Source organism: Rissa tridactyla, chromosome 2, assembly GCF_028500815.1.
Source record: "Rissa tridactyla isolate bRisTri1 chromosome 2, bRisTri1.patW.cur.20221130, whole genome shotgun sequence".
NCBI lineage: Eukaryota > Metazoa > Chordata > Aves > Charadriiformes > Laridae > Rissa > Rissa tridactyla.
Window position 1 is genome coordinate 68,099,933 of NC_071467.1, and position 12,558 is coordinate 68,112,490.

Consider the following 12,558-nt stretch of genomic DNA (forward strand, 5'->3'; position numbering starts at 1 on the left):
ACAAAGGCCACTCTCTGGTCCCCTTTTTGTTGAGAGAAGTTCAGCTTTCTTTACAACAGCTGTGGCCACTCGCTGTTTACTTCCCTGAGCTTCATGGGCACATGCCTGTCTTATCTGAGCCTTCTTCCATTGTGGGGGTTTGTTGGTGGTTCACAACTGGAAGGCAAGGGATGATGCAAACACAGAAGACTGGCTATCCAGTTGATAAAATGATCTTTTTTTTTTTTTTCTTTTTTTTTTCTTTAGCATTGACTCTTTGAAGTTTTTCTCTACTTGTTCAACAGTAGTGAGGGTACTTAATTAAGATACCTGCAAACAAACTGGCTTTGATTCCTGAATGTGACACAGGCCTGGAAATAAGAGGATGAAAGTGACTCTGTGGTTTATGGAAGTTAAGTCTTGATGCCATGCAGTTGAAAATGAGTCTAGCACCTTGCTGCTTTGACCTCTGCTTTGATCCTCTTAAAATGGGTGTTTGGTTTATGAGCATGGTCACTGGTACATGTGGAATGGTTTAATTTACAGTCCTCAGCTGTTGATTGCTCCTCTGCAGTAAGGTGACCACTGCCACATTCAGTCATGCATGCATGATCCCACCTAGCGTATTAGTTAATAGACCAATTTGGCAACAATGTTGTCCATGTTCAGAGTATGTTGGTTTTCTTTGAAAAGTCTCTGCCATACAAGATGTTAATTCTCTTCCTTATCTCTTTCTCTCAAGGTTTGGACATCTAAGCGTGGCTCACATCTTGCTGGAGAACGGTGCTGATCAAAATGCACAGAATAAGTTAGGAGCCAGTGTCCTTACAATGGCCTCCAGAGGCGGCCACGTCAGCATGGTGAAATTGTTGCTGGAATCTGGGGCTTTTGTAGACAATTACGACCATTTTAGCACGAATGTACTTAACAGCAGCAGAGACGACCTTCCCGATATCACTCCATTAATGGCAGCTGCTCAACATGGACATGAGGCAGTGGTACATCTGTTACTAGACTGGGGAGCTGATTGTAATTACACTGTGAAGACTATGGGCTGGAGTCCTTTAATGCTGGCAGCTGTTTGTGGAAAGGTGAGCTTGGCACAGCAGCTCATGGAGAAAGGTGCCAATCCTGATCACCTGAATGTACTACATAAAACACCTTTTGAAATCTCTGTTGGCTTCAAACACAAAGACATGAAGGACTACCTGGAATCTCTCACAACGATCAGACCCCAGGCAGGTATGGAGCATTAGTTTTTTGTTTCGCTTTCTTGAAGTTTTGATTGCATATTTAGAAATCGAAGGGATTATTTTGGATGTACACAATGTTCTTTATAATTCGTAACTAGACTCTTTTTAAAATGGTGGAGTAGGTACACCTACCTCAGATGAGGCAGGAATGCCCAGCTTCAGCAGATTACCTCCACGTTAGCATGAGGGCATTCCTGTCCTGCAATAAAAATCATGTGAAACATCCTAAAATGTTTCAATGTTTTAATTTTTTTTTTGCGTTTAAAACACATGATATAGGTGCTCATTTAGGAAGACAATTGCAAAGGCCTACTCGAAATGACACTAAAGAAGGGACATCAAAACTAGAATAGGATATCAAAGAAAGGATATTGCGAACTCAAAAAAACCCTAAATGATATAAAATCTAGAAAACCTACCTTGTAAGGAGAGACTGAAGAAGTTCAGTCTGTCCAGCTTCATGAGGAGGTGGTTGTTTAGAGGTGTGATTATTAATAAAGTGCACATTAAGGGCAGGAAGTCCAGTACTGGAAGCCCTTTTTATATGGCAGCCAAAGAAAAAACCTGAGTTTAAATTTAGAAGAATTTGAATGGGAAATAAGAAGCTATGTTTTGTGGTGAAGCTTAGACCTGGAGTGACTTAGTAGAGGCGTGCAATCTCTAATGGTTGCAATCAAGGTTAAATGCTTTCTAAAACTCATTGTTGGATTTTCTTTGGGTGTTGCATACAAGGCATGTACACGCAGAAAGCCAGGTTAGGTTAACCTAATGTTTTTTTCTATCACTCTCTGAGTATACGAAACCTCCTCAAAATCCTTTGATAGTGGACTGTGTATTCTAAGAAAACCAAGTATTAATGTGCATGAATAACAAGTCAGCACGTCCCCAACTTTTCTGTTCCTTGCAGGAGAGGGGAATGCTTAATTAACTTCAAGACGTCATAAAATTTATAAGCAACCTCCTCCCCTCAAATGTGAATATGCCTCTGTGTGTGTGTGCACACAGATAAACACACACACTGTACTCTTGTATTACAAAACTAGATTAAAATAACATTATTTCAATGCAAATCTCAAGTATAATGAACTTAAGAAATGCTGCTTTTATGGGTTTTAGTTTTGCCTTGTAATGCATTTGTTAGGTGCAGGAAATTAGGCAAGAGAATTGATGAAGAAACATTTTGTGACCATGTAATTAAATAACATCTGGTGGTCATGTAGCTTTAGCCATCAGCGTGGAAGGATATAAGAAATCCAAGATTTTGTAGAGAGAGGTAATACCTTAACTAGGTGATCTAAAGGCTTCAGAAGGTGTGAGCAAACTTAGACTACAAAATTTTCCCTTCAGTCTTAACTAGCATACCCAGTACTGCACACTCAACCAAAGGAACAGAATAGTATACTGTGTGTCTTTACCAGTAATTTCACAAGTTTGTTTTTTAAATTACTAAGTACCTTCGTATTCTGTTGTCAGTTTTTTATGTGTAATTTCCTTGTTTGGTTTTTTTAAGATAAAGGTTAAACTTACTTGCTGTCACCTGCCAGTTTGGAATGTTAATGAATTTAGTTTTTAAAAATTTTTTACTTATTGCAGGTATCTCTCCCAGATATCTTTCCAGATTGGCTTTTCTGTGTAGATGGTTCTATAAAATAATGTTATTAACGTCTTATGTTAGTTTTGTAAAGTATTGTGGATTTGCTCCTTTTTCCTTCTGCAGACGTTTGTTTATGCTAACAGAAATGCATTAGATCTGTTCCTGAAATCAGACAGTTTGGTTTGGACATTATGTTGGACATCTGAATGTCCGTAAGTCATTTCAGAGTGTGAGACCTTATTCTGTATGTAGCTGTTTGGGGACACTTTTTAAGGTATTTGTGCTTTATGATGCAGAGCAGTGCTGGGAGGTACTTAACAAGAGGGTTTGGAAGAGCTGCATCTGGATTTTTCAGCTTTGGAGTACTTACTATGAAATCTAAGGATGTGGCTAGCCCTAGAAAGAACCTTTTCCAGGTGCCACCACCCATCCAGCCATGGTGGCAGAAAGCATGTGACGTAGGATAGTCCACTCTAGGTTCTCTGCCACTTGTGATACCCAAATAGGCTTTTTTAAATCTTACCTAATTATGTCTGTATTACACTGCTGTGTGGACATGTCTGCAATCCCCCAAATTGTTATGTTTTATTTAAATTTGGTGTCATTCCTGCAGGTCACGCTTCCCTTGTACTTTAAGAAGCAAGGACAAAAATCTGACATCTCTTTCTGCTTCAGAGTAGGTGTGAACTTAGTCGGATGTTGACTCATAGGTTAAGGTGGAGCTAGGGCATTCATACAGCCGTGCTACCAGACGGAACTGGCTGACTGTAGACATTTGCTCATGACCAGTCTCTGAGGAATAGACATCATTTGGTTACAGTACACAGAGAGATGCAGACATCTGTGGGATTCGCTAGTGCAGCGCTTTATACCTTGCCTGTGTGTTTGCACATACAGAACGTATGTGCAGGCAGAGTTGGCCTGATGAGTCTTGAAAGTCTTCTGTAGTCATACAACTTCAAAGTATTGAAGAAATGCGTTTAAGCTAGGAGAGTGGACTTGCGTTAAAGAAGGTGGGTGTTCCTGTCGCCTCTGCTGAGGGAGAGTTTCCATCAGCAGAAGGGTCGTAACTAATCGGGGCAGAGAGAGGGGGGAAAAAATGTTAAGCCTCCACATAAATTTCTGCATTGGTTTGTGAACATGGCTTCAGTCTCCTCCTAGCATTGTCTTGTATATCCTGGGAAGAAAAAAAGATCCTCTCTCTTATACAGAAGGCAGTAGAAAAGGAACTTGTCTTCTAATCTATTGCCATAGATAGGGTGAATTGCCTCCCAAAAGAAAGCAACTCTCTTCTTAGGGCTGTTTTCAGTAACAAATTCAAAACAACCTGAAATGGCTTGGGTGTTGCTTGTATTTGGTCCCTGTCTTTGCTTCAGCTTACTCAGATGGTAGTCCTTCTTTCTGGCATCTCCTTATGGTCTTCTGCTCCCTGAGGCTACCTCTCTTCCAGTCTTTTCACATGCCAAGTACAGAGTCTGGTCCTTTTCTAAACTAGTCTTTTGAAATCTGTTTTCCAGTGGTGAGATCATACACAGTTCCTTCTGTAAGCTCAGTTTCTGAACCAGGACAAAATATATGACCCACAGCTCTCTTTCCCAGTCTTAAAATTAGAGTTTCTTATGTTTTTTGGGGCTTCCTAGCAATTGCTTCTGTTCAGCATTTTTAAATTACTCCCTTTGGAGTCAAGCTATGAACATTAACCTTTTCTTTTCATAAAAATGGTAGAATCGGGCTCGGAAAATCTCTCAACATCCCGTTGTTTTCCTTAAAATCCTATTGGTTCTGTAGTGTCAGTAATGCTTTGGAAGATGGAGGAGGATACATTTTTCTGGCTTGAGTAGAAGGTGCAAAACATGTCACTATTTTTTCCTCATGTTACGTAGTGTCATCAGTTGCAAAGCACTTTGAAGGCAAGTCGAAGGAAAGATCTTTCACTCAAAATACTAAAATTTATAAGTTCTTATTTTGGGGATGATGACCTGGGAGCTGAAGGATATCAGTTAATGCACAAATAGCAAGCTGTGGACTTAAATCATCCCTATTATTTTTGTGACCTTCACAAATTAACCTGGCAATACTGAAGAGGAAATAAAAATGAGACATCTTGTAAAACTCCTTTTGAGTCACCTTTCAAAATAATCTTGTACTATTTGAGTGCTTGCTGTTGTACAGAGGATTACACTAGACCACAGAACCATACTGTGGTTCTTTAATTGATATTTTAGCCTTCCAGGCAGGAAACACAGAAGTTTCCAAATACAATTTCCTGATAGTGAATGAAAGTTGAAAGGCAAAGGCCTGTACTGGTGCTTTATTATAGTTTGTAGCTTTAATTCTGCACAGAGAACCATACAGGTGAGTCATTCTCCCTAAAGGGAGTAAAAAGGTTATCCATGCTTTCTTTGTTTTCATTAAATGTATGTCCAAATGTATGTTTTATAGTACCTTTATGTAAATTTTAATGGTCCTTGCTATAAAAATTTTACTAGAATTTTTTTCTTTTTTAATGATGGCTAATAGAAGTATTTCTATTTCTTCCAGATACAGAAAAGAGGCAGCCTGATGTCTTTCATGCTTTGAAATTGGGTAAGTAGGACTCTTCTACCACGTCTGGTTCTTGTAACCTCAGAGCATGTTTGTTTGTTAAGGTGGGAAGCTGAGGCATGTTCTGTTTTTACATTTTTTTCCTTATTTTTTTGTTTTGTTTTTTGTTTGTTTGTTTTTTTCCTTATTTTTCTTTTAATTTTAAAAATACATTGGTTTCTGTAGTTTATATCTTTTCACATTCCAATATAAGAAGATCTTTTATGAATTCCTGCTTGTGCCGTTCATGCCAAAATGGTGCGATTTAGTAGTTGCAGTGATTCCAAGGCCATGCTACCTTTAATAAGATTTTTTTTTTTTTTTTTTCCTTCTTGGCAAACTTGAAGTACGAAAACAAAAGTGCTAATTGGTACAAAAGCGTGTTAGCATTGTAATTGCTCTTTAGAGTCTTAGGTCTTACATGTTCTTTCCTGAGCAAGAGTGACTTTCATGAGCACACAACTGCTAAAACTGTTCCATGGTGAGCAGAAATAGGCAGTACCATCCTGATTTAAATTTCATCCAGGCTTTGATGGGTTGTACCCATCGTGGATGGCAGGCTGCTTTCTGGTTACCTATTTTCCTGGATCTTCCAGAATAGGAAAAAGTGCTGAAATTATGAGTTTGGCTTGAGGCTTGCTGTCTGGTGGCTTTGGCATGAGAAAGAGGACTATTCACTTTCTGCTGAGGTTCCTGATAATGTCGCTAGTCCGAAAACTCTGTACTATTTGCTATCTCTTCGAAAGGTTAGAGAGATTCAGTACTTGAACCTTGTCTTATTACTGCTCTTACAATTGATATTTTGCCATTTAAATAAGTTTTCAGCTATATGATAGCACATTTATACTATTGCCAGCAGTCCTAGCTATGTAGACAGTCAGAAAAAAAAGCCACTCAGCAGTAAAGTTCCTGATCTATTTTTTTTTCCAAATATTGAAACATGTTATTCTCATGTGAGATTAAATCTCATGTCCAGTGAAGTCATGAGAGGTGTCCCATGAGACCCAAGAGGTTTGTTTCTTCTCCAATCAGCCCGCCCTTACTTGGGACTAAAATGTCCCAGACAATGAGGAAACATTGGTAATACAGCCTTGTGCATTGTGGTGGACCTAATCCTTACTGGGGCTGTGTTTTCTGTGTCTGGCCTAGAAAATCGGGTCACAGTGCACGGAAAGCTGGCTCTATCCTTCCTGACTGTGATAGGTACATACAGAACATGTGAGCTTTAGGGGTGAGCACAGCTGCCTCTCATTTCAGCTTCTTAGTTCATGTACCCATTCCTTACTGTAACATAATCATGAAACCTTCAGTATGATTCACCTTGCTTTCAACAGGAAGCTGCAACCTGAAGAGAGCTCTTAAGTCAGCAACTTTCACAGTTTTTGATGAATTTTTAGATTTTTTTTTTTTTTAATTATTTGTAAATGAGTGATTTTTGTGTAGGGAAATACCATTTTTTCCCAACATCTGTCCAAATGGATTTCAGCAATGCATCTTTAGATTGACAATTATCTTCCAAGTTTTATTTTTATTGCATTCCTACTGAAAACTAAGAGGTGTGTTTTAAATGGTCAAGCCTGGCCTTAGTGTTCAGGTCTCATCCTGGGTTTGGTACAGCAGTTCAACAGTTGCTTTTCAATTAACCATCATAAGTCACCATCTCAGGAACTTCATGGCTTTTCAGGCTGCCAGAACTAGAAATGAGCAGACATAATAGTGGACAAGAAGGTGATAGGTAACCATACTGGGAGCTCCTACTTAAATGTTAGCTCACATGTAAGCTACTGTCCTGGTTTCAGCTGAGATAGAGTTAATTTTCTTTCTAGTAGCTGCTGTGTTTTGGATTTAGTATGAGAATAGTTGTTATATTGATATCTTAGTTATTGCTAAGCAGTCAAGGACTTACCAGTTTCTCATACTGGCCTGCCAACAAGAAGGTGGGGGGCACACAAGAAGCTGGAAGGGGATACAGCAGTGACAGCTGACCCCAACTGATAAAAGCGATATTCCGCGCTGTATGATGTCATGCTCGGCATATAAAGCTGGGGGAAGAAGAAGGAAGGAGGGGATGTTTGGAGTTACGGCGTTTGTCTTCCCAAGTAACCATTATGCGTGATAGAACCCTGCTTTCCTTGGAGGTGGCTGAATACTTGTGTGCCGATGGGAAGCAATGAATGAGTTGCTTGTTTTGCTTTGCTTGCATGCGCGGCTTTTGCTTTACTTACTAAACTGTGTTTATTTCTTTATTTCAACCCATGAGTGTTCTAGCTTTTCTGATTCTCTCCCCCGTCCCACTGTAGGGGGGGGATGAGCAAGTGGCTCTGTGGTGCTTAGTTGCTGGCTGGGGTTAAACCACGACAGCTACCAAAACCTCTTTGTACGGAGGACTCAGGTCTGTTAGATTTTAGAGAGTTCAGCTGCCCTTCTTGTACCCCTGTAACTTTTGAGATTTATAAATGTTAGTGCTAGGTCAGAAGGATTCTTATGGGGGGAGCCAAATGAATACTGGTCGGTGTACTCCTTTTGTTTTTTTATGAAACGCTTTGCTGTGGGTGTCAGCACTGTTAAAAAATCAACTCACTAGTTTAAGAAGTGTGTAGGCCAGAGTTCAAAGTCAATTCTGGAGTCTCTGTAGGTTCCAGCGTTTCTGTTTAACAAAGTCTGTGATGTGGGTCTGTGTTAAAAAAGTCACCTGCTGTCTTTTACTTAATTGGAACATAAAAAAGTAGTTTTGTGCTTTTGTTATCTTTCCTGTTCCAAGAAATTAGCTGAGTTGCGCAGGTGGGTGTTAGTTTCAGTGAGCACATTCAGGTGCCTGCAGGGGGTTGTCTGGGATTCTGACTGACTTTCCAAGGAAAACGTTCGTGCCTGTGATTGAGTTGAAGGCAGTTCATGTCATGAAGCAGTTTACCATCTGAAGGTTTTTTAAAAGTGAGAGTTTTTCCATTTGCATGGCAGTTGAGCAGTTGATGATTTGCTTCTTCTTGCCTCTTGTTCCTATAGTGTTACATATTCGCTCACAGAGATTTTTTTTTTTTTTTTTTTGCTCTTAGCTTCTTCCCTGCTTTTGCCTGCCATATGTCATCAAAAAAGTAAGGGAGGTGGGTGAGCTTAAGCTCCCTGCTTAAGGTCACCCTGACTACCTCATACGTTTTTAAAAAGTGCTTGTTCCTACCTTTATTAAGGTTTAGAAAAAAACCCCACAACCTGGTTAAAATGTGTTCAGTAGCATATTTTGTGCTGCTTTTCATAATCTAGAAAAGAACTCAGTGCTACCAGCCTCTTTATGTGGAAACTTGAACTTTAGGTTCACTTTTAAAGAACTGGAAAGATGGCAGGAATAATGCCTTAGTCTTGAGCAAGAAGAAGGGAAGTTTTGCTTTGGAGATTTATTTTAAATACTGGAGGCAGAGTTAAAAAAACCCTTCTGAATATAAGAATAAATTAATTCCTTGGGAGGTTGTAGAGTTGTATCAGTAGAAGTTTTTAGAATCAGTGAACCACCTTTGCAAGGGAAGCTTATGGGTCAGTGTGACATAGGGCATTGTTCTATCTGCTTAAGGCAAGGATGGCCACCACCACCTTTCAGAGTGCCTTTGCATCCAGTCTCTTTGATTCTAAAGTTTTTGCTGTCTGTGATTTCAGCCTATGGAATTGGAACAGGGATCTTAGCTCTGCTGAAGGACAAATCATGGTGTCTCAGTATCATCAGTTTTCCTTGCACAACATCATTTTATGACAATTTAATAGAAATATTCCCTACTTGTGTCTTCATGTGTGGGATGCACGGCAGTTTCTACAGCCTTTATAGCTTAATCATTAATTCCAGAAAATGATTCTTGTAATGGGATTGTACTATAAGTGTACAAGTAGGGAAAAATGAGGGACAACAGTACCTCATGCTTATGCCACAATGTTATGTAGCCTGGGAAGATGTACTGATCAACTAAAAGACCAAAGATTCATACAAATATTTAGCTTTAGTGTTGCAGTTGCCCTGATACTTTATTTTTTCTGTTTTAATTCCACTAAATGTAGACCAATGTCAGCAAATCACAATACATATGAATTCAGTGGCTAAGCAGTTCTCTGTTGCTCATGTGGCTTATGTTTTATTGCTGTTTTACAGGAAACTTCCAGCTGGTTAAAGAGATTGTTGATGAAGACCCATGTCAGGTCAATATTACCAATGGTGATGGTGCATCTCCATTAATGATTGCAGCTGTAACTGGACAGCTGTCCCTCGTCCAGCTCCTTGTTGAGAAAAACGCTGATATTGATAAACAGGATAATGTTCATGGCTGGACAGCACTAATGCAGGCCACATACCACGGGTAAGATATATGCCGTCTTTGTGTCTAGCCGTAAAGAAGTTTAATTCTTCTTACATCTCCATAAAAAATATCTTTTTGATACTGACTCTGGAAGCAGGGGTGTCTTACAAGAAATTGAGAGACTAGTGGCCTCAGTTTTTCAGGACTCGTGCACTGCACTCAGCTTTTCAGGGCAGACCTCAATGCCGTTTGGATTGCAGAACGAGCGGCACATTTGGGAACTTGAATCTTGCTCAGTAAGTGCTTGGAACATGCTCCAGGCAAGCACTAGGAGCTTTAGGGCAGATTCCAACTTCCATCCTTCGTTGCTTTTTTTTTTTTTAGTGTTTTGTAAGATAGTATCACCCCCTGCCAGGGCTGTACGCCTACATCAAGTTGTGAAACTTCAAGGCAATCACCCTTCCATGTGCCGTATTTTCCAGTCTTAAACCCATTCTTATATTTCCCTATTCAGCTTTAGTTTTCATTGAGTTTTCTGAAATGTGCCCACTGGAGAACTGATTGTCATTTTCTCTAAAGCTACGTTATAGATGTAGGTAGGCAGTTAAGAGTCAGACCCCAGAAATTGGCCTGGTACTTCACATGTGATCTCTGTCATACAGTTGGCATTGTCAGAATACAGGATATTCTGTTTAGGAAGGTGAACTTTTCTCCATTTTTGTAGATGAGGCCCTCGCAAAGGTAAAAATTCACTTCACTGCTAGGTATTGCTTACATTAGTTGTACAAATGCAGATATTCTGCTCCAGCTTTCATTTTTAGTCAACAGGTCTCATTGGACTATGAGAGTGCAGCAAAGGGGGGAAAAATAGGAGGTCAAGTTGTCTTTACTTTGTTAAAATTTTCTGAAGTAGTTCCTGGGACCAACATAAGATGGTCCAGATGTAGGTACTTTGCTTGGCAGAGGACCATGGGATAAAGCCCTGGAGGGAAGAGGGGCCCAAGAAAGCTGGTTAATATTCAAGGATCACCTCTTCCAAGCTCAGGAGTGATGCACCTCAACAATGAGGAAGTCAGGCAAAAACACCAGGAAGCCTGCGTGGATGAACAAGGGCCTGCTGGACAACTCAAACAGAAAATGGAAGCCTACAGAGGGTGTAAGCAAGGACAGGTAGCCTGGGAGGAATACAGAGAAATTGTCTGAGCAGCCAGGGATCAGGTTAGGAAAGCTAAAGCCCAAATAGGGTTAAATCTGGCCAGGGATGTCAAGGGCAACAAGAAAAGCTTCTACAGGTACCTCAGTGATAAAAGGAAGATTAGGGAAAATGTGGGCCCTCTCTGGAAGGAAACAGGAGACCTGGTCACCTGGGATATGGAAAAGGTTGAAGTACTCAATGACTTTTTTGCCTCAGTCTTCACCGGCCAGTGCTCTAGCCACACCGCTCAAGTCGCAAAGGGTAAAGGGAGGGACTGGGAGACTTAGGTACTGCCTAAGATCCGGTTTGAGACCATCTGAGGAACCTGAAGATGCACAAATCCATGGGACCTGATTAGACACATCTGCGGGTCCCAAGGGAACTGTCAGATGAAGTTGTTAAGCCACTATCCATCATATTTAAGAAGTTGTGTCGGTCCAGTGAAGTTCCCACCAACTGGAAAAGGGGAAACATAACCCCTATTTTTAAAAAGGGGAAAAAAGGAAGACCTGAGGAACTACAGGCAGGTCACTCTCATCTCTGTGCCTGGCAAGATCATGGAAAATATGCTGAGGCATATGTAAATAAGGAGGTGATCGGTGACAACCAGCATGGCTTCACTGAAGGCAAATCATGTCTAACAAATTTGGTGGCCTTCTGCAACAGGGTTACACCATTGGTGGATAAGGGAAGAACAACTGATACTGCCTGCCTGATATTGCCTGGACTTGTGAAAAGCATTTGACACTGTCCTGCACAACATACTTGTCTCTAAATTGGAGAGACACGGACTCAACAGATGGACCAGTCGGTGGATAAGAAACTGTCTGGATGGCCACACTCAAAGAGTTGTGATCAATGTCTCAATATCCAAGTGGAGACCAGTGACAAGTGGCATTCCTCAGAGGCTGGTATTGGGACTGGTGCTATTTAACATCTTTGTCGGTGACATGGACAGTGGGATCGAGTGCACCCTCAGCAAGTTTGCAGACAGCACCAAGCTGTGTGGAGTGGTCAACACACTGGAGGGAAGGGATGCCATCCAGAGGGACCTGGACAGGCTTGAGAGGTGGGCTTGTGCAAACCTCATGAAGTTCAACAAGGCCAAGTGCAACATCCTGCATGTGGGTCAGGGCAATCCCAAGCACAAATACAGGCTGGGCAGAGAATGGCTTGAAAGCAGCCCTGAGGAGAAGGTCTTGGGCATGTTGGTCAATGAGAAGCTCAATATGAGCTGGCAATGTGCACTCGCAGCCCAGAAAGCCAACAGCATCCTGGGCCGCATCAAAAGATGCGTGGCCAGCAGGTTGAGAGAGGTGATTCTGCCCCTCTGGTCCTCTCTCATGAGACCCCACCTGGAGTGCTGCATCCAGCTCTGGAGCCCCCAACATAAGAAGGACATGGACCTGTTGGAGTGAGTCCAGAGGAGTCCAGCCATCTGCCCACAAAGATGATCAGAGGGCTGGAGCACCTCTTTTGTGAAGACAGGCTGTGAGAGTTGGGGTTGTTCAGTCTGGAGAAAAGAAGGCTCTGGGGATACCTTATAGCGACCTTTCAGTATTTAAAGGGATACAGGAAAGATGGGGAAGGACTCTTTATGAGGGAGTGTAGCAATAGGACAAGGTGTAACAGTTTTAAACTGAAAGAGGGGAGATTTAGATTAGATATTAGGAAGAAATT

General features: G+C 41.1%; 1 protein-coding gene across 3 annotated transcripts in view; it reads left to right on the forward strand.

Moving 5' to 3' along the window:
• The window catches only part of ANKS6 (ankyrin repeat and sterile alpha motif domain containing 6), a 44,557-nt gene that overhangs the window by 3,044 nt on the left and 28,955 nt on the right, over nt 1-12,558 (forward strand). For all 3 annotated transcript variants that reach the window (XR_008465032.1, XR_008465031.1, XM_054192643.1), the window contains exons 2-4: nt 722-1,221; nt 5,368-5,412; nt 9,539-9,743. Coding sequence is in view for 1 of the 3 variants with exons in the window: in XM_054192643.1 (XP_054048618.1) it covers nt 722-1,221; nt 5,368-5,412; nt 9,539-9,743 (750 nt within the window). In the remaining 2 variants the exon portion in view is untranslated. The remainder of the gene's footprint in view (nt 1-721; nt 1,222-5,367; nt 5,413-9,538; nt 9,744-12,558) is intronic.